Source organism: Melanerpes formicivorus, unplaced genomic scaffold (assembly GCF_026170545.1).
Source record: "Melanerpes formicivorus ecotype bairdi unplaced genomic scaffold, bMelFor1.0.p_v2 SCAF_2, whole genome shotgun sequence".
Taxonomy (NCBI): domain Eukaryota; kingdom Metazoa; phylum Chordata; class Aves; order Piciformes; family Picidae; genus Melanerpes; species Melanerpes formicivorus.
The window spans coordinates 29,120,227-29,141,506 of NW_027142354.1; the positions used below are offsets into that span (position 1 = coordinate 29,120,227).

The following is a 21,280-nucleotide window of genomic DNA, read 5'->3' on the forward strand; positions in this document are numbered from 1 at the left end:
TGCTTCCCGGGGCCCTGGCAGCGATACGCTACCGTGCACGCTCAGCAGCCCCACCCGCAGCCAGCAGCGACTACGGTGCCCCGCCCAGGTCATTTTATCCAATCAGCGCCGTCTTCTTGCCCCACGTCTTACTGGGAGGTGTAGTTAGGAGAGGCGAGTCCGCGCAGCGCGACCTCCTCGGCGAACTGCATTACCCAAAGGACTCTACGGCGGCGACGCTATGCGTCGATTGGCTGTGAAGGACACGATCTAAGAGCGTGGGATATACTGGCCAAGCTAGAGCAGCACGGGGGCCTTGGAGGGCCAATAGAAGAGTGCTGAAAAGCCAAGCCAAGCTAAACTGGGCGGGCGGCAGCTGTCGGTGCGCACAGACCGGAAGACGGGTAGGTGGGGCTGGTTTGTATTGATGTCGTTGGTTCCTAGGCGCGGGTATGATGAAGGCATGTGGGTCTGTCCCAGGGTTGTTCCTCTCACCCGGTAGTTCAGCTGGCTTTCTCTTTGCGGCTGCTCCGCTCCCCGCCAAGAGGCCGCGGCTTTCCTTTAGCGGCAGTACCCTGCCGCGCCTCGCAGGGCGGGGGCGGGGATGGGGAGTGGCTGCTTGGCCTCTCGCCGGCAGTGCTGTGGCGGAGCTGCCCCACTCCGTGTCGGGGCGGGATGACGGCTGAGCCGCAGTGATCCCCACTATGGGGACCGTCGCTGGAAGGACGGAGGGCAATGTGCGGTCTGTGGCTTGAAAGCAGCGGCAAAGGAGGCTGCTCCCTAACGGCCTTCGCTCTCGCACGATCAGTGCGAGGGCTGAGCGCTTCTGGGAGCTAGAGGCAGCAGCGCTGGGAGGGCAAACCTTAGCTTCAGGAGTCCAGTATACTACCTGGCATTAAAACGGGAACTCAAGGTAGGGGGCTTAGGAAAGCAGTGACTTGTGAGTGTTAAAGAGTTTTGCTTTTGCCTTTGCAGCTCTGCGAGCCGTCCTGCGATGACTGCATGGATGCCTTCTGATGTGCTGGGTCGAAGAATATTGTGTGGCACGGAGTATGCAACTGTGCGCTATGTTGGCAATGTTCCTCCTACAGCAGGTGAGCATCACAGTAGTAAGTTACCTTTACATTTAATGTTTGTTTTCAAGTTGCTAATTCTGACCTTAATTAAGGGGGACAAAAATGTGGAGAAGAATGTTGGCAATTTACAGTTTGATTTTTTTCCTTGTTGTTCTTGTGTAAATTTAGCAACTTCTAATCTGGATAAGTTGTTGGGGGGTTTTAGAAGTTTTTTTACACTTGTCAAAATGAGAATAAGAAGTACTTTGGGTTGAAATTGGTTTAATTTTTTCTTACAGCCAAAAATTTTAGGCCTTCTTTTTTCTATTAGTTTTTATGAACTCGAGAGTTCCCTGATCTCTATGTACTGGCATAATCTGGGAAGGAGAGACACAGCAGCAGGTCAATAGACGAGACGCTCTTTCAGTAACATGTTCAGATTAATGGGAACAAGTAAGACTTAGGCCTGCTTACTGGAATATATGACAAGTCTGATTGTGAGAACACTATGTGTCATCTTTGCAAAACTGAAATGACAAAATGAGGAGGTTGCTGATGCTTAGATGTAATGTTCCTTGCCTTCAAGTCTTTTACAGTGTCTCTATAAAGAATCTTACTTGGAATCCAGAGAAATACAAGCCAGATGAATGAACTGTTCTGTGGCTTGAAAGTCCACAGGTCTGTCAAGTGAAAAAGTGCTAGTTAATGACTATATATCTGGTAATGTACATCAGAAATCAATCCTAGATTCATAGAATCAACCAGGTTGGAAAAGACCTCAGAGATCATCAAGTCCAACCTATTGCCTAATACCTAACACCTCATGACAACTAAACCATGGCTTCAAGTGTCACGTCCAATCCCTTTTTGAACACCTCCAGGGACAGTGACTCCACCACCTCCCTGGGCATCACATTCCACTAGGCAGTTACTCTTTCTGTGAAGAACTTTGTCTTCACCTCGAGCTTAAACTTCCCCTGGCACAGCTTGAGACTGTGTCCTCTTATTCTGCCACTGGTTGCCTGGGAGAAGAGATCAACCCCCACCTTGCTACAACCAGCCTTAGGGTAGTTGTAATGAGCAATAAGGTCTCCCCTGAGCCTTCTCTTCTCCAGGCTAAACAACCCCAGCTCCGTCAGCCTCTCCTCATAGGGCTTGTGCTTGAGACCTCTCACCAGTCTCATTGCCCTTCTCTGGACATGTTCCAGCATCTCAATATCCTTCTTAAATTGAGGAGCTCAGAACTGGACACAGTACTCAAGGTGTGGCCTAACAAGCGCTGCGTGCAGGGGCAGAATCACCTCCCTGCTCCTGCTGGCCACTCTCTAATAATAATAATGTTGGGATCTGTATTGTTTAGCATGTTCACCAATGTCTCAGATAATGAACAACATTCACCTTTAACTGGCTGATGTGGCTAAAGGTAGAACTGCAATCTAGAGCAACTGTATAAAGTAGATTTGGACCCAAGAGATTCAAGAAAGATGAATTTCCACATGTAGTGTGAAATAAACCCATATATCTGTACAAACAAGGGATCAACCAGTATGGTCTGTTATGAAGGACTTGGGACTTAGGGAATATACTGTCATGAATATGAGCCAATGGTGAACTCCTGTGGCAAGCAAGATGCATGTTGTACTGGGTTACCTTAGAGTGATGAAGGTAAAGATTTACCTGGCTGATCTGTTTAGTGCTGTAATAACCTGCTGTGAGTGAGAAGGTTAGGAACTTTATCTGTCCCTTCCAACCGTGACTTCTGTGGCTATGCTGCTATACATTTGAAAATGTATGTACCATATTTTTCAGGAATTTGGCTTGGTGTAGAATGGGATGATCCTCAGAGAGGAAAGCATGATGGTACCTATGAAGGAACACAGTATTTTAAGTGCAGGTGAGTTATTCATAGTGTTGGCATGTCATAGGTATTGAGAAGACAGTCATAGTTTTTAAGGCAAACCTATTCTGTGTCAGTTGGCTCATATTAAAAAAAAAAATAAATCTAAATGCTATGCTGTAAAGGCTGCTGAGATGTTGCTATCCACTCAAAGGAATTAGAATATGGTACATACTTGGAATGTACATGGTATTTAAGGTATGTAATGTGACTTTTGGATGCTATAGTATAGTTTTAGTAGGTTTACTCCTGCTTTAGCAAGGAAATCAGTATGTCCTACTTCTTAAAGTAATTCTGAAGTGAAATATTAGTCCATATGAATTATCTGAAGTATTGTTCACATTTGCACTTAAAATGACTTGCATTTAGCTTGTTAAGGGAAATTACCACGTTTCTGGTAATGCTTTGCATTAAGTTTGTAACACAGATAGTGTTAAGTATGCTCACTTGTATTTAGTATAAGCAAAAAGCAGCGTAGCTGTAGGGGTTTTTTTAAGTGTATACATGTGTTGCATGTAAAGACTTGGGCACTTAACGTGTGGAATTGAAGAATGTGGGACTTTGTTTAGTTCCATGTCAGAGGACCCTGCAGCAGCTAAAAGTTGGTGAGTTAAAAAAAAGTAATGGATGAATTCATAGAAGAAAAGTCATAAATGACTCTTAAATACTAAGGGCTGCTAGCTTAGTAAGTTCCTGAACACTTAAGTGGTGAAGGATGAGAGAATATTCTCTATATCATTAAAATACTTGCCCTGTTGTCTTTTTTCTCCCAACCATTTGCTCCACCTGCTATTGGCAGCTTTTCAAGAAAGGATATGGCTTTACCTGGATGCTAGTTTTGGCCATTTGATCACAGCCAGTCTTACAAATTGAAATGGAGAGATTTCTAGGCTTTTCCACCTTCTGCTTTCCAAGGCTAGTCATAACTATAAAAGGGCAGCTTGACTACAGTTTGTTTCTAACTGTTCAAGTGCTCGTTCAATAGAAATGAGTTAAATATAAATCAAATCCTGTGACAGTGAGCACTCAGAATTAATAGAATGCTTTTTGAAATATGACAAACCAAGAAAATTAAAAGTTGTTTGTGGTTTTGCTTCATGGCTATGTTTTTGCTTTGGTTTGTTGGAAAATGTAACAGAACTTTTCTCTGAAATTAATTCCTTGTGTTAATTATGTTGGAAAAGTTAAATCCATTGAGAGGATAAGCAAATCATCTCCACACACCACCCCCCCCAACCTATATGTAATTGAAAGTCATAAGAAAAGCTGAACGAAATCGCTCCAAAGATTTGTTTTGCTTAGTTTCCTGCCTCTAATAGGTTCTAATAGCAGATGGCTGGAGAGGTGTGGGCAAGGAAAGTATGTAGCGGTGGTTTTACCAGGGCCGGAAGCGTTACGCTTGTATGTGTAGTTCTCTTTGCTCTCAACGGATGATTCAACAGAGAAATTTTGTTACGAGAATTTCTTCCAAAAGAATAATTAAAACACACAGTAACTGTGCTTGTGTTTCCTGACCTTTGAGCATGTGTTTTTCCCACTGTGATCATTTGCATTTTTGAGTAGATGAGTCTTTGTATACAGGAATATGATATGGAAGGGACTTAGAACTGTTACCATAACATGTAACAGAGAAGAAGGGGGGAAAAAAGGAGGTACTAAAGTCATTATTTTGGTATTGTGGGTGTAGGATGTCTAATGTTCAATCTGCCAGGAGGTCTTCTGGAGACAAATGGAATTCTCTGAGACAGCAAAGGAGGCTACTGTATCTGTATTGAGACCTGACAGCAGCTCAGGGGTTATGAAAGAATGTACTTCATTATGAGTTCAAATCAAAGCTATTCTCAAGACAGCAGGTCTCAGACTAAATCAGCAGAAGAATTTATTTATTACAAAATACAAAATTAAAATTCTATCCTTTACTTGTAGCCAAATAAGCATAAACAGGGAGGGGAGTGGATTATGTTCAGTAGCACAAATCAAAGTTCTTAGTCTGTGTCTTCTTAACATCTACATTTGTGTAAGATGGAAGCCCTAGAGACCTCATTATCAGGAAATAAACCAAAATCCATTCTTTAGAAAAAATAAGTAAATAAATACACACTTGTGAGGATTGGATGTTTTTTCCTTTGATCTAGTAATAATAATAAAGCAAGCTGTAAGGACGATAAGCACACAGTGACAAGAAAAAAAAAGTCAACATTGATGGATTTTTCTTAGCTGAAGACTTGAAAATTACGGTTTTAGAGCAACCACGTCCTTTGAATGAATGTATTAGCAGAAGGTTCTTCTTAAATTCTTTGTATTTTGTTGAAGTGGTTTCCAAGTTCAAGCTAGTTATATTGTGCTATAGGAGAAATAATAAAAGTAATTCACTGGCATTATGCATCTTCCTGGACAGAAGAAACAACATGATGTGGATGTTTTTCAGCAACTCCAGTGCTTTACAGTTGTGTGCATACAATATTGATATATGTATAGACTCTTGCTTTTCTAGCAACCTTTAGCATGCTTCAGGAGATCAGATCTCAGATAGTAATCTCAATTCTTATTGTAGAAATCAACTTTTTTGAGTGAAACTGCATATACCCTTCAATTTAAATATAATGATCTTTAAACATGTTGTTCTTACAATACCTGTTCTTTGTATTCTGATCAGAGAAAGTCCTTCTGGAATCCAAGAGAATAAATAATAGTTCAGGCAGTCAACCATGTCTCGCAGACGTAGCTTTCTCTGTGCAGACTGGTTCATGTACCAATTTTTAATGTCTTTCAGAGTGACATTTCAAAATGAAAAGAGCAAAATAAAATTGAATTTCAGGCTCTCATTACCAGAGGAACTTCTTTGTCTTGGCAAAGGCGTGACATGTTTTCACTTTTTCCTCCTTCAGTGAGTTTTATAGTTGGCATGTGGGCACGTTTTTAAATTTACAGACAGCAGTTGTGACCAGTTAGGTGTTACTGTTTGCATGATATTTATATTTCTGCCCAAAAGAAGATCTGTTTATATTAATTAGACTATCTCTTCTTCAAAAATGACAGATTCAGCTCCAGCAGTATCTACTTAGAGCACAAACAAACTCTTCCAATACAGGAAGAAAAAGCAATTGTCATTTAGCAAGGGGAAGGATACGTTCCAAGATTCCTTTTAACTTTAGGTCTCAATTAGGAAATTTTGACTGTGTTGCTGTGTGTCACTGTACCACATCAGAGATTCCTGCTTCCTGCTATAAATGGAACAGTGTTGAAACAAAACTGTTGTCCCTAACCGCTGCTCGGGCATGTCTTGTGCATCAGCAGAACCTGAAGACAGCATTTGGAACTGCATAGGTCTTTTTTACTGTGTTTTGTGAAAGCTTACTCAGATTTCATATCTGTTTGATTAAAGTAAACTCTCAAGAACTTCAAGTACTTGCAAGTGTTTGCAAAGCTTCTGTTGTGCAGTCAGGAATTTGATACATCACAGCTGGTCAGCATTAGGTGTTGCAAGCACTGTTTGATGCCACAGTTGCCACAGACTGTTCAAAACTTGGAAGACTTTTCTGTACTACAGTGTGTATAGTCTTCTAAAAGAAGTCTGGTCTGTTCAAATCCTGTCTAGAAAAGACATGCATGGATTCAACTGATTATGTTCTATGATATTTTATGAGCTTTGTAGTGTGTGAGCCGCAGTCATGATGATAATTACCTAGAGATAATCATTGCAAAAAGGAGGTACCAGGCAAAGAAGCCCTTCCATCCATGTTTACTATATAGGTTTATAAAGCCAAGAGCCCTCTCCTCAGTTGAAAGCTTGCTTCTGCAGTCAGCTCACAGGTGTACCTGCTGGCGTAACACAGTTTATGTACTACTGCATTATTCTTCAGGTACTGTGAAGCATGTATATGTGGTGGTTCTCTAACACATGAAGAGTCACCATATAGAAGTTTAATGATGACCAGTGCTACAGCTTTGCTTTGCATTAGCAAAGAAAAAATATGCCAGATTTCTTCTTTATACAGGGAAATAAGTAGCCAGTAGAAGCTGATAGCTAATCTAAATTTCAATAAATATCTTTCAAGGGCCCTGGATGTGCAAGCAGAGGGGTTTTATTGCTTCAGGCTACTGAATCATGAATAGGAAATGTCTTACAAGCCAACTTCTGAGACTGAGGTCAACCACTCTATTTTAAAAGTCATTAAGAAGTTTCAGTGTTTACTAGTGCCAGCTGGTTGTCAGAGCTTTACTTGGGCATATTCCACGTTTTCTGCTGCTTAGGGAAATTGGGACATATCTTCTACTATGTCATTTCTGAACATTGTCCCAACTGTGTGACATTGTAGACATGTGGAATCAAATCCCGGTTTTCAGACTTCTGAATATTCAGCTTAAGTCAGGTGAATCAGTAGTCTGCATCTTCTTCCATCTCATGATATGCATGCTGAATGACACTCTGGATAAGGATTTATGCTGTTTAGTTCCTAGTTATGGAAAATACTTGCTAATAGCTGTGCTTTTTCGTGTGTCCAGGTGCTGCACATTGGTTGTTTGGTATGTACATCTGGCTTGTACAGTTCCTGTTCCCTAGTGTGGAAGTGAATACAGGGAGAGTATTTGAGGGAAAATGAGTTACAGATAACATTACCTGTCTCCTTAAATGCACAATCATTTTGCCTGAAAATAGGTTTCTATTGCAGTCTCATTCTCTGTCCTTCTGCCTGACAGTTCTTGAAAAAATAGATCAAATTAATAAAGTGGAACTGAAAAAAAAACACCTTAGGCTTTGGAATGGATTTGAATATACACAGAGCATGCACAGTACTTGGAAGTGACTGGAACAGGAGAGAGAAACCCTCTGATCTTGCAAGGACAAAATCAAAAAGTAGAAGGACCTTATGAGAAAGGCATCATGCTTTTCCTGTAGCTTCAGATGGCAAGGGGCCAGGTAGCTAGTTTCCTTTGCCATTTTTTCATAGGGGTAGAACTAGCTTCTAAAAAATCAGTGAGGAAGGAGATGCCAGTAGAAATGGTGACCTGAAAGGACAGAAATGGGCTTAGGAATGGGTATGGTGATAGAGAAGACGAAAGGGCTTGGTTGTGCCATGGATAAATGGCATCATAAGACGGATGTGAATGTAAGGGTCTAGATTAGCTCTAGTGAGAGGGTTGGGGAGAGCATAAAAAGAAAAGCAGCAGAACTGTTGAATACAGAGATGGTGATGATGAAATAGGGAGAATCAAAGAAGTGAGAGATTAGAATCAACATACAGAAAGACCTAGGATGAATTACAGATAGACAAGCGTACAAGATTCTTAGTGCAGGACTCTTCTTGTGACCCTGACATCTGCCATATATGAAGCTTTTACCTAATTAAATGCAAAAGAGGCATGGTTCATAGGTAAGTGATGTATATAGTTCAGGTGGTGAAAATGTCATTTATTGTTTTAAGAAGTGGTGTTCAGATAAAGTCAGGTAATTTTTGCATTTGAGGAAGTTTTGACATTCAAACTAGCCAAATGCTTGCAAGCTCTGAAGAACGTCAAAGGAACAGAAGAAAAGACTTAAGGATACTAGATTTAAAATGTAGAGAATCGAAAATGCTTGTGGAACATGAAAGTACACACTGGATTTAATTCCCGAAGAGTATGTCTTTCTGCTTGTTTTGTAATCATTGCACTCTAATCACTACAATGCTAGACTGAAAATATTTTTAAAGTAAATAACATCTGGTTTCCACCCATATCCTCCTGTAGGATATGAGAGTACTTGAATGAGTATTAGAAATGTTAATGAGTAAAACTGGCACAGGCAATTTCCAGTACCAATGATTTATTTTTAATAAAAATGTGAATAGATGATGGCCAAGCTATTCCATCTACTTCTAATAGGTGCATGGGATTAAAAGTCTCTTGTTAATGGTTTTCTGAGAGATTTTTTTAAACTCTGTAGCATTGGCAGTTTATATTATGGTTTGCTAATTTGCCACTTGGCTTTTACATGATGTTTTGAAAAGAGGAGTTTTATTTACATAAGTGAGTTCTTCCTCCTGGGTACTTCTCAACTAAAGCCTGTACTCTTCTTAACTGGAAGCCAAACAGCTAATCATAGCTCCCAATTTTTTTCCTGCTGTTTTCTGGCTAATTCTTCTATCAAATCCTCCATCTGCTCTGTGATACCATTCCCACTACTTGTCTCTGTCAGTTCTTTCTTGATACCATTTTTCCTTACTAACTGTGATAGAAATTGTCAAAGCAAAGGCTTGGCAAGAAATTGTCATGCAATCATTTTTATTTTTTTGCAGTGCTCAAGAAAAAAGAGGAAACAGTTTAAGACTGTGTGGAACACAGTAGTGGATAATTCTGTTGAATATTCAGTTTCAAGATTATTATTGTTGTTGTGACTCTTTCCAAAATGGTTGAGTTAGAGCTTTACCTTTGTCTCGCTTTGGAAGATGTAAATGTCAATCAGTGAACTGTAAATCTTTTTGTGGACCTTCGGGGTGTGGCAGGGAGATGATAAGAATTCCAGTGTAGGTGCAGACAGCTGTGGCTAGTAAACTTAATCCTTGCTGCAACAGGATTTTCATACCTGCCTCCTGTGAATGCTTCAGAAGTGAGCCACATATTGGCAGGGCTCTCACTCAGAGGTTTGAAGCTGCTTTGTGAAGTCCTTGCCTCTTGACCCTTTTTTACTGCAATCTTAAAATTCTCAGGAATGCTTTGGGTTTATTTTCCCCTATGGGTTTCCATAAGCTTAAGTCTAGAATCTCTTATCATTAATGGTGGACAAAAGTGTGCTCTGTTTTAAATTAACATTGTGCTGATTGCTCAGTTGTGGGATGGCATTTGGAACAGAAGCATTAATGTCTGATGTTTCAAGTTGGTTTTAGAAATATATTTTTTTGTGTCCAGTTCTGGGCCCCTCAGTTTAGGAAGGATGTTGACTTGCTGGAACGAGTCCAGAGAAGAGCAACAAAGTTGGTGAGGGGTTTGGAGCACAAGCCCTATGAGGAAAGACTGAGGGACCTGGGGTTGCTCAGCCTGGAGAAGAGGAGACTCAGGGGTGACCTTATCGCTCTCTACAACTACCTGAAAGGAGGTTGTAGACAGGCGGATGATGGTCTCTTCTCCCAGGCAGCCAGTACCAGAACAAGAGGACACAGTCTCAGGCTGCGCCAGGGGAGGTTCAGGTTGGATGTTAGGAAGAAGTTCTATACAGAAAGAGTGATTGCCCATTGGAATGGGCTGCCCGGGGAGGTGGTGGAGTCTCCGTCATTGAAGGTGTTCAGGGGGAGACTTGATGGGGTACTTGGTGCCATGAGTTAGCTGTTTGGGTGGGTTAGACTGGTTGATGGTCTTGAAGGTCTCTTCCAACCTGGTTTGGTTTATTCTAATTCTAATAAAGGTTTATTTATTCTACTGAGTTAGAATTTTTAAAAGTTTGAGTTTGTATAAGAGTTTCAAGAGGCACGATTTGCATCTTGTGACATTTGTGTAAATGGAAAGACAAGGCTGCGTTCTTCAAGTCAAGTATAATGAGGTAGTGACCACTCTGTGTGTTCCAGTGCGTCTTTAGGATGTGCTAAGACCCCAGACACATTTGTTGTGTGCATTAGGTAACTGCATGACTAGCCATACGCAGAAGCTTAATTTTCCAGAAAAACTGAGTTCATTGTAGGCTTGGAAACAACGGAGCTTTTATGTCTTCTAATGGCACTGACATTGTTATTTCAATGTGTAAGTACATGTGGAGATCCAGTGCTTTGGTTCTTGTGGCATCTTACAATGTGAACTTCTTGGGTCAAATAGCAAAGATACTGTGCAAGTCTTACCTGGTCTCACTGAATGTGAACAGTGATATCTAAAATTAGCCTGTAGAAATTTTTTCAAACTGCTTTGTTTCCTAGTATTTTAAAAAAGTAATAATAAGTAGTTTGGAGACTGGTTATTGTTTTGATTCATATTTCATCTTTTCCTGGCTTCTCCGTTTTAGGCATCCTAGAGGAGGATCATTTATCCGGCCAAACAAGGCAAATTTTGGAGTGGATTTTCTTACTGCCATAAAGGATCGGTATGGATTGAATGATGAGCAAGATGTTCTTCATGGGGCAGAGAGTGCATTCGTATTTGGAAAGAAGACTGTGGAATTCATTGGTATGGATTCTGTTGCAGAACAACAAAGGCAAGCGTAATATATGAAAATCTAAGATAAAGTTTTAGTGTTTCATTAGTCAAGTAGTAGTTCCTTTTAATGGTAGAAAGCTGCCTGCCTCACATATGCTATTGTCATATCTCTAAAAGTAAGCTGAACTGCACTATGGTGGAGGAGACAAATCTTGTTGTAGCTTCATAATGTACCTATTTTACAGACAGGAGCTGGCATTTTTGGCATTGTTGAATGTAACTTAATGATGTATAATGGGTTGCAGTCTAAATGACCTCAGCAGCCCAGAGGTATCATTTCAGTAGGTGGCAGCCTCCTTCTGAGCTGATAATCCACTAAGCAGTCAAAAATGCTCTTTTTGTCCTTTTTGACAAGGAATGCCTAAACAACTTAGAATCTCTTGCAAAAAGTATTGCAATAAACCTATTTTAACTTGGAACCTCTAATTAAATTTAAATTTGCTTAGCTATAGTTTGTTTGGTTTATGACTTTTTCTCAGTAGGATGAGGGTTGGTTGGCATTTCTTCGGGGGGTGGGGGTTGTAGTTCAATCAGACCCTATTTTTTAGTAGCAATGTAAAGGCAAAAAAAAAACCCGACAAGGATATGTGTGTGGTTTTGAGTAAGAAAGACACTGCAATGTAGCAGTCTACTCATTAATTCTAAAGGAGACAGTACATATTAAAATGATAGTGCTCAGTTGTAATAACCAGGTATTTATATAAGGTATCCATTTCTGTTTGAGGATTAGTTAACAGAATGTTCTCTCTCATTTAGCCAACTGAATCAACTGGTAGATATCTCAGTGCGTGAGTGTGCAGTGAGCCATGCTGGTCAGAAAGAAGAGATCAGCAGAACATGTTCCAATATCCTTTTTTTTGCTGTATTGCATGATACCAAAAATAATGTACATAGTTTAGAGTTCCAGTTTTTGCTTCAGCAAATGATGGTTATATCATTTTAAACATGGTTACAACTGCAGTTCAGATTTAGAAACTCGATGCAGTGTTTAAAAAGAGGGCGCCTACAATTTTCAAGAAGAAATGCAAATTGTGGATAAAAATAGGAATATTGTCGTAGGTTGCTACTGTGACTGCAATTTCAGAAGGTACCAACAATGGTGGTTTTTAAAATCTAACTCTGGAACAGATATCCCCCTAAAAATACAACTGATATGTTCTGCAGGCACCAGAGGTTTCCGATATATATCATAAACAATGTATTCAGTGTACTACATATTGTAGTAATGTTACAGAAATACAAAGCAGGTATTAATTGTTAATTTATACAGACTGGTAAGAGTTCCTGTCAAATTAATCCACTTCAGGATTTGTTAAGCTTTTTAATAAAAAAAAACAACCCCATACACATTTTCCATACCACAAACCCTAAATAAAATTTGCTGTAACCGATCAGTATTTCCTCCTAGCCCAAACAAGTGTAATCTGTTTATGTTTCCTGAATTCAAAACCCAAGCCCTCTTTCTAATTTCTGAATAAGTTCAGATTTGAGATAAGTTTATTTTTCTTAATGTGAAATTTCAGGTATCAGGCATATAAATCTATCAAAAAATCTGATCTCATCTTGGGAGACAGTAACAGCTATTGCATCTCAAGTTCAAAACCTGGAAACGCTTAATATCAGGTATAAATATTCATACTTAAGTTTGTATTCCTTTGGGGCAGAGACAAAAAAGAAGAGACTCTTTTACATAAGAGGCCAGCTTTCTGAAGGTAACTGAATGCCTCAGCACTCATTTTAATGAGTTAAGTTTTTGCTACTTTTTCCACCCACCCCCCCTCTGATTTTGTCCTTAAACAACTTGTGTGTGCTGTATGTTTTTTTTTCAGACATTCCTTTTCAAGGGAAAACTGGAACCTTAGGAGAAAAAATAAGTTCTGGGGAAGTATTCAGGAAAGATGGATGTTGACTGTAGTTTTGCAAAATTAACAGAATTCCAGATGTCTGAAAAACAGAATACCGTTTCCAGCCATCAAACATTTCTATACAAATTAACATATCAGCTAGGCAGAGTGGATTAAAGTGTATTCCAGATTTTTACAGGTTGCTGTAGACTCTTTTAAGCAGTTAAACTGAAGGCAAAATAATTACTAAGCATGCTTCCATAGAAATGAGGAAACAAAGTATAGAAACTTAGGTTTACAGCATCATTAAGATGCACTTACACACTTCTGTGATATCGACGACTAGTGTCTTGATTTCTTTTTAAGCTTAGCTTGCCCCAAGGCTCAAATGGCTTCACACGCACCTATATCTCATGTGTGCAGCAAGTCTGGTTCAGCAAGGGGAGCAGCTTCACAGGAGACAGTTGAATTTGCTGTGTGCGTGTGCAGCAGGTTACATTCTCTGCATTCTTGTGCCTAGAGTTTGCACGGCACTGACAGGATGTGGGGACTCTGCTGGCATATGGTCCCCACCCAAGAACCCAAGACCTTGAGGTGGCACTGCTATGGAGAAAACATCTTTATTACTTAAAGTCTTGCTTAGCGTTTTTTGTTTAGGTTTAGTAGTAGTTGATTGCCTTCTGTTTATAAACCTCTTTGTTTTTTTTCATGAGCTTAGATTTGTATTTTTTCCTATATAAGAAAGCTGTAAGGTAAATATATTTTTATTCCTTTTTTAATTTATTCAGAGTGTCTTAAAACTTTATTTCTGGGGTTTGTTATTATTGATATATTCTTATTGCTCAGGCAAGTCTTTATTTAGAAGTCTACTTTTGTTTAAAAATAATGTTTTACCACCAGTGTCTTGACACCAAACTGAAATACCCATAACGCTTTAACCAAACTTTGATGTATCCCAAATAGCTGGAATTTGGTTTCTGTTGTTCTGGTCTTCTGTTTTATTTCAATAAAAAAGGCATTGGCAAATAAGTATCTTAGTGAATTCTTTTTTATGGAAGGAATATTGGAAGAACAATAGAAGTGATTAGTCATCCACTTGCTCTTTAAGAGCTTGTTGAAATGGGGACATTTAACCCATATGTATGTAAGTATAACTACACTGGGAGATTTTTATCATAATATGCAGGTAGATCAGATCTTAGGAAAGAAAAACAAATTGGGGGTGAGAGGGGAGTAATGAAGACTGCAGATTTGAGAGTCTTTTAACTATTCTGTAGTGATATTTTGCTAATGAGAGTGGATTTTAGAGTCTGAGTAGTCATGTGGGCGATCTTTTCAATTGACACTAAGGATTTTAAGGCCAAATTCTGACTTGGTTTCATTGAAGAATAGTGAAAATAATTATTTTCATGTTCAAAATTTACAGGAGGAAAAGGGGGGGAGGATGCCACAGGTGAATTAATAAGCATTCATGAAGCTGGAAAGTAAATAAGGGAAGAGTACATTTCAATGTAACTAGAAGAATGTTTTGTAGTATTTTAAAACATGTGACACCTTGGCAGTGGCTTCTTAACTTTTTTTGTGTGCTGTTTTTACCTTTAATATGTAATCTCAAATTAGTGACTTAAATGCAGTTATTTGTTATGCTAATAATTATTCTTTTTGCACAGTGAAAACAAAATGAAGTTTCCACATACATTAACTTCTGTATCCAGTGTATTTTCAAAATTGAGGATTCTGGCACTTAATCAAACTGAGATAACATGGACAGAGGTAAGACCTTTCCTGGCTTTGTTTCTATTTATATTGTTAGTTTTTGGGGGCAAGGAAAACAGAATAAACATTTATGCATTATATTATTCTAGTGAAATGTAATCAACCTTAGCAAAGGCGCTGTGGCATAATTGTGTTAGTTAAGTAGTTCCTGCCTAACACAGGAAGCTACATTGGCATGAGAGTTTAATGAGAAACATTGGACTACATCTAGATTTGTGAATTACCCAGTCACATAAAGCATCTGGAGTATAATACAATTGCATGTCCTAAAGGTTTGTGTGAAGGAAAACTTCCTGGTTCTTTGTAGTTACTAAATTTTTATCTGTGTTTTTATGCACACATGTTACAGAATTTATGAATATTTAGGCAATATAACAATTTTAACAATTCTAAGCAAGCTGGAAGAAATAACAGAAAGATAAGAGAGTCCCTGGGCTCAGTATGGGACTCAGCCACAGGGGAGATTCGACAAGAACCATTAAACACAGGAGGCAATTAATTAGTTGCTCACAGAGTGTTCCACCCAAATAGGGGAGCGCTGCTGCTGTATGCTAGCTGTTGAGGCTGTAAGGGTGTCACACAGTCTCGAGGCTGGTCTGGCTCCAGCAGGACGGCAGGCGGTACAACATGTTCTTGTGAAAGGCTCTTGTGCCTTCCTGGCTAAACTGCGGCATGGCACGAATTCAGTCACAAGGAAGTGAGGCTTAGATCCTAAGGCTTGTGGCTTCTCAGGCTTGCAGTGAGTGGGGCTCGTGGCTTCTATCCCAGGTCTTGGGCCAGGTGACTCCAAGCAGGCAAGTCCAGGCAAAGGCAAATTCAGGCAAGGCAAGGTGAATAGAAATCAGCCTGTATTTTTTACTTGCCCAAAATCCAACTGGGCCAATAGGGCAACTGAAGCCAGCAAACAGTTACCCAATGAAATAGGACTCTGCCAGGCTGTGGCCATAAAGGGCAGGAACATAGGCCTGGTGTGGTAGCCACAGTGGCCAGTACACATGCTCTTACTCCAAAAGGAGGCTCTGTTTACCAGACGTGTTGGTGCCTGTTCTTTTGTCTCTTTTACTGCGTTAACCTGACTCCTGCAGGAGGGAGTAGGGAGAGTGGGACCGTGTCCAGACATTCCAAATCCTGTCTGGGTTTGTATTTGGCCCATTTGGCCCTACCACCACAACATATTGGTACCAACGCAAATGGAAATGCAAATGTGTGTCACAACTCAAAGTACTTGTTTTGGCATCTCTTTGCATTCACAAGAGATCAGATTGGTATCTCTGTACATCTGAAATCCTGGAAATATATGATGCCTGCTTATATGTGACACAGATATAGCACAGAATAAAGGTGGGGACTGAAACATGCAAACACTTAAATTATTATGCCCTAATACTACATCTTACTAGGAATGATGTCCTGTTGTCAAGCATGTTAGCCATGGGCCTTTTTTCAGACAGCAGGAAGAGTTGTTAGATGATCTGAGTTAGTTTACGTGTGTTGCAGATATGGCAACAGGTTGATGTTTCATATTTTCGGGTGTGAAGCAGTTGAGCCACTGGAAGAGACCTTGGTGACTGGCTGGCAGGCAGTCACTAGTGGTGTTCCCCAGGGATCAGTGCTGGGCCCCAAGCTCTTTAATATCTTTATTGATGATTTAGATGAGGGAATTGAGTCCATCATCAGTAAGTTTGCAGATGACACCAAGTTGGGAGCAGGTGTTAATCTGTTGGTCTCTTCTCCCATGCAACGAGCACCAGAACAAGAGGACACAGTCTCAAGCTGTGTCAGGGGAGGTTTAGGCTGGATGTTAGGAAGCTCTTTATAGAAAGAGTGACTGGCCATTGGGATGGGCTGCCCAGGAAGGTGGTGGAGTCACCATCACTGGAGGCGTTTAAGAAAAGACTGGATGGGGTGCTTGGTGCCATGGTTTAGTTGATTAGATAGTGTTGGATGATAGGTTGGACTCAATGGTCTCAAAGGTCTTTTCCAACCTGGTCTGGTCTATTCGATTAATATTTTGTAGTGTATATGCAATGAGACAATTCTATATATCTAGCTGTATAATTAAATAGAGCTATAACAGATAGAATGAAGAATGGTTGATCAGTTGAGGCTTCTTGGTGTCTATTGTCCAGATCTCTGAACTTCACAGCTTTTTAACCTCCTGTAATAACAAGCTTCAGATGATCATGCTTTGCATGTGTAAGTCAGTGTTCTTGCATCTCAAAAGCTTAATCTGCTACCCAATTCCAAATACATTTTGAAAAGAGGTGGGCACTTTAAAATAGTTTATTACCTACATGTTCCAAGAAAAGAGGAATGTAGATGGAGGAAAGAGCTCCTCCAAGTTTCCTAACCAAGGAAGGAGTAGCAGCTTCATTTGACTCGGGAGAATACACACAAGAAAAAAACTTCAGCAAAAATTATTATTTTGTAGGTCAGAAGAAAACCAGTCACATCCAGTGCTTATGGAACTTGGTCTGTTAAAACAGCAAAGTTTTGTAGGCAGTTGTGGCAGTGTCAGAACTGGGGTTTGTGCCAGCAACTTCTGTTGCTCTGTGATAAGTGTGTTACCTGCTGTAGACGCTTGCAAAAAAGAAATGTAAAATAAAATGTTAATGTAACTGCAGGATGTAAGATTTAAGACAAACGCTTCTTTCAGTTTCCAGGTCACAATGCCTGAGGTAGGACAACTGCTGGCCTCCAATCTGGAACCCCAAGTCCTGTGACTGATGTTATGTGTGCTGGTGGATCCAGACACAGGAAAGCCAGCTGGAAGGAGGAGAGGGCTAGGGGAAATCTTTCATGCTTCTTTCTGTTTAGGGGATAATTAGCATAATTCCTGGAATATTTTTTCTTATATTAAATGAAGTTTTGCTCTTAGGTTCTTCTTTGTGCTCCAGGATGGCCAGCACTCGAAGAATTGCACCTGACTTCTAATAATATTACTGTTTTGGAAAGGTAAGATAACTACATAAGTCAATTATTGCCAGGCTAATGAATGTGCAGAGTTATGTAGCAGACAAAGTTGCCTTCCTCTAATGGCCAAGGCATCACCAAGGCATAATTGTGAAATAAATGATGCAAACTTCATGTGATGTACTTCAGTTTGTGAGAAACAAGCTCAAGTTATAATTGTACACATTTATTTGCATACACTTAGTTAGAAAACAAGTGTTTTCATTAACAAATAACTTGAAATGTTCTATGCTTGTTTGGTTTCTTCCAATGTGACAGGCCTGATAATGTCCTGCAGACCCTGAAGCTACTAGACCTTTCAGACAACCAGTTACTGGATGGAAATCAGCTGCATCTAATAGCACATCTCCCCAGGTAGCTGTTAAACAAATTTGGTGGCAATTCTTTGTCCAGGGTATTCATCTCCATAGTCTTTGACTGAACTGTGATGGTATCGATGTTGCATTTAAGATTATGGTGTCTTGAAATAGAAGTATTTTGCCCACTTCAGGATAGTGACTGAATTATTTGTGCTATTTTAATATGATCTTATTTTGTTGTATAGTAATGCATTCTTAAGCTGTATTAGGTTTTCATTATATGCTTATGAATCAAAACTGATGGTTGGTATGTTAGTATGCACAGTGTTTTAACCAAGGTAACAGGACTGCAGAGTTTGTGTTGAGTGGCAAAGCAAAGGAGCTATGGAAGTCCTTTCTTAGGACAGTATTCTGGCCATGAGAGTTTACCAGGTTCAGCAGCAGCTGCACAGCCATCTGAGTGTAGTTTGAGCCTGCAGAAAGCCATTGGGCAGTTTGGAAGGTGTCACGCCTGAGGCAAGATTGGTGGTGGATGCTTGCCGTGAGCAGTTTGCACCTATGGTGTCTGTGCTTATTTGTGCTTTGTAAAGAAAGCAAAACAAAGAGCAGTTGGAAGGAGGTAAACCAGTGTGGTGATAATTCTTCCTGTTACCTGCTCACGATGATTAACTCTGGAGAAGGTCACTGTTGGTAGAAGTGTGTGGCATGTCCTCTGCACAGACACTCTCTTGTGGAAGTTTCAGTGCTTTTTTTGGTGTAGCTTAAAGAGTTTGAGACATGCTTCCAGGAACAAAAACCAAAACAAACATTCTCTGGACATGCTTCAGGAACTCAATCTCTTCCGTATGCTGTGGCACTCAGAACTGAACAGAGTATTCAAGCCTTGGCTTGGCCTCACCAGGGCCAAGCACGGGGGCACAATTGCTTCCCTACACTGTTTTTGATACAGGCCAGGCTGCCATTGGCCTTCTTGGCAGCCTGGGCACACTGCTGGTTCATGTTCAGTCAGTCATCCACCAGCACCCCCAGATCCTTTTCCCCAGTACTGAGCCCTGGGGGACAGCACTCATGACCAGCCACCAGATGGATTTCGCTCCATTTATCACAACTCTTTGGGCTTGGCCATACACCCAGTTTTTAATCCAGCAAAGAGTTCACCTGGCTGTGCCAAAGGCTGCAAGTTTCTTGAGGAGAATGCTGTGGGAGATGGTGTCAGAGGCTTTACTAAAGTCCCCATAGACATCATCCACAGCTTTTGCCTCATCCACTGGGCAGGTCACCTGGTCACAGAAGGAGATGAGGTTGGTCAAGCAGGACCTGCCTTTCATGAACCCATGCTGGCTGGGCCTGATCCCACAGTTGTCTTGCACCTGCCATGTACGTGCACTAAAGATGAATTGCTCCATAGTCTTCAAGGTTAGTTTGACCAGCCTGGAGTTACCTGGATCCTCTTTTTGTAGATGTGTCTTGTTATTAGAATAAAACCTTTATTAGAATAAACCAAACCAGGTTGGAAGAGACCTTCAAGATCACCACGTCCAACCCATCAACCAATCCAACTCACCCAAACAGCTAACCCATGGCACCAAGCACCCCATCAAGTCTCCTCCTGAACACCTTCAATGATGACGACTCCACCACCTCCCTGGGCAGCCCATTCCAATGGGCAATCACTCTTTCTGTATAGAACTTCTTCCTAACATCCAACCTGAACCTTCCCTGGCGCAGCCTGAGACTGTGTCCTCTTGTTCTGGTACTGGGTGCCTGGGAGAAGAGACCATCATCAGCCTGTCTACAACCTCCCTTCAGGTAGTTGTAGAGAGTGATAAGGTCACCCCTGAGTCTCCTCTTCTCCAGGCTGAGCAACCCCAGCTCCCTCAGTCTTTCCTCATAGGGCTTGTGTTCCAAACCCTTCACCAACTTTGTTGCTCTTCTCTGGACTCGTTCCAGCAAGGCAACCTCCTTCCTAAACTGAGGGGCCCAGAACTGGACACAGTACTCGAGGTGCGGCCTAACCAGTGCAGTATACAGGGGCAGAATGACCTCCCTGCTCCTGCTGGCCACACTGTTCCTGATGCAGGCCAGGATGCCATTGGCCCTCTTGGCTGCCTGGGCACACTGCAGGCTCATGTTCAGCCTACCATCGACCAGTACCCCCAGGTCCCTCTCTGCCTGGCTGCTCTCCAGCCACTCTGACCCCAGCCTGTAGCACTGCATGGGGTTGTTGTGGCCAGTGTGCAGAACCCGGCACTTGGATGTGTTAAATCTCATGCTGTTGGATTCTGCCCATCTGTCCAGCCTGTCGAGGTCTCTCTGCAGAGCCTCTCTACCCTCCAGCAGATCAACTCTTGCCCCCAGCTTGGTGTTGGCAAGCCTCCAATTGTCTGTCACCTCCCCTGTTAACCAGGACTGCTGATAGATGATGAGGAGCAGTTTGGCAAGCTCCTCTGCCAGGTCCTTCAGCACTTTTGGGTGAATCCCATCCAGCTCCACAAACTCATGTCTCCTGGTGGCATAACAGGTTATTAACTGCTTCCTCCTGGATTATGGGGAGTTAGTGTTGCTCTCCATCCCTATCAGGAGGCTGAACACCCTGGGGATAATGGGTCTGACTATTAAAGAGTGAGGCAAAGAAGGCATTAAGTACTTTTCCTCATCCTTGATAGCAATGTTCCCCCCTACATCCAATAAAGGGTGGACATTTTCCTTGGCTTTCTTTTTGTTGTTAATGTATTTGTAAAAACCTTTCTTGTTATCCCTCATGGCAGTGGCCAGGTTAAGTTCTAGCCAGGCTTTTGCTTTTCTGATGTTCTCTCTGCATGGTGTAACTAGACGCCTGTATTCTTCTTGACTTGCCTGCCCTCTTTCCAAAGGTGGTCAACTCTCCTGTTTTTGCTGAGCCCTTGCAAGAGCTCCCTGTTCAGCCAGGCTGGGCATCTTCCCTGACAGTTCATTTTATGACACATGGGGACAGCCTGCCACTCAGCTTTTAAGACTTCCTCCTGGAAAAATGCCCAGCCTTCTTGGACCCCCTTGCCCTTCAGGACTGTCTCCCTAGGGACACTCTTAACCAGTGTCCTGAACAGTTTGAAGTCTGCCCTCCATGAAGTCTGTCCATGATAGTGCTATTACTGACCACCCTCCTTACTGCACCAAGAACTGAGAATTGTATCATTTCATGATCACAAAGCCCAAAACATCCTCCAACCACCCCTTTACCCAGCATTCCTTCCCTGTTTGCAAGCAGCAGGTCTAGCAAGGCACCTCCCCTGGTAGGGTCATTTATCAGCTGTGTCA

General features: G+C 41.3%; 1 protein-coding gene across 4 annotated transcripts in view; it reads left to right on the top strand.

The window, feature by feature from the left end:
• The first annotated feature begins 143 nt into the window (after positions 1–143).
• The window catches only part of TBCE (tubulin folding cofactor E), a 28,003-nt gene continuing 6,866 nt past the window's right edge, over positions 144–21,280 (top strand). Inside the window, exons 1-9 of one of the 4 annotated variants that reach the window (XM_068154728.1) lie at positions 144–383; positions 955–1,073; positions 2,844–2,928; positions 10,901–11,089; positions 11,848–11,936; positions 12,615–12,714; positions 14,606–14,708; positions 17,590–17,666; positions 17,943–18,038. In XM_068154728.1, coding sequence (XP_068010829.1) covers positions 974–1,073; positions 2,844–2,928; positions 10,901–11,089; positions 11,848–11,936; positions 12,615–12,714; positions 14,606–14,708; positions 17,590–17,666; positions 17,943–18,038 — 839 coding nt within the window. In that variant the 5' untranslated portion in view covers positions 144–383; positions 955–973. Of the gene's footprint in view, positions 384–414; positions 430–617; positions 722–954; positions 1,074–2,843; positions 2,929–10,900; positions 11,090–11,847; positions 11,937–12,614; positions 12,715–14,605; positions 14,709–17,589; positions 17,667–17,942; positions 18,039–21,280 lie in introns of those variants that run through there. The other 3 variants (XM_068154745.1, XM_068154719.1, XM_068154737.1) reach the window with 3 other exon arrangements.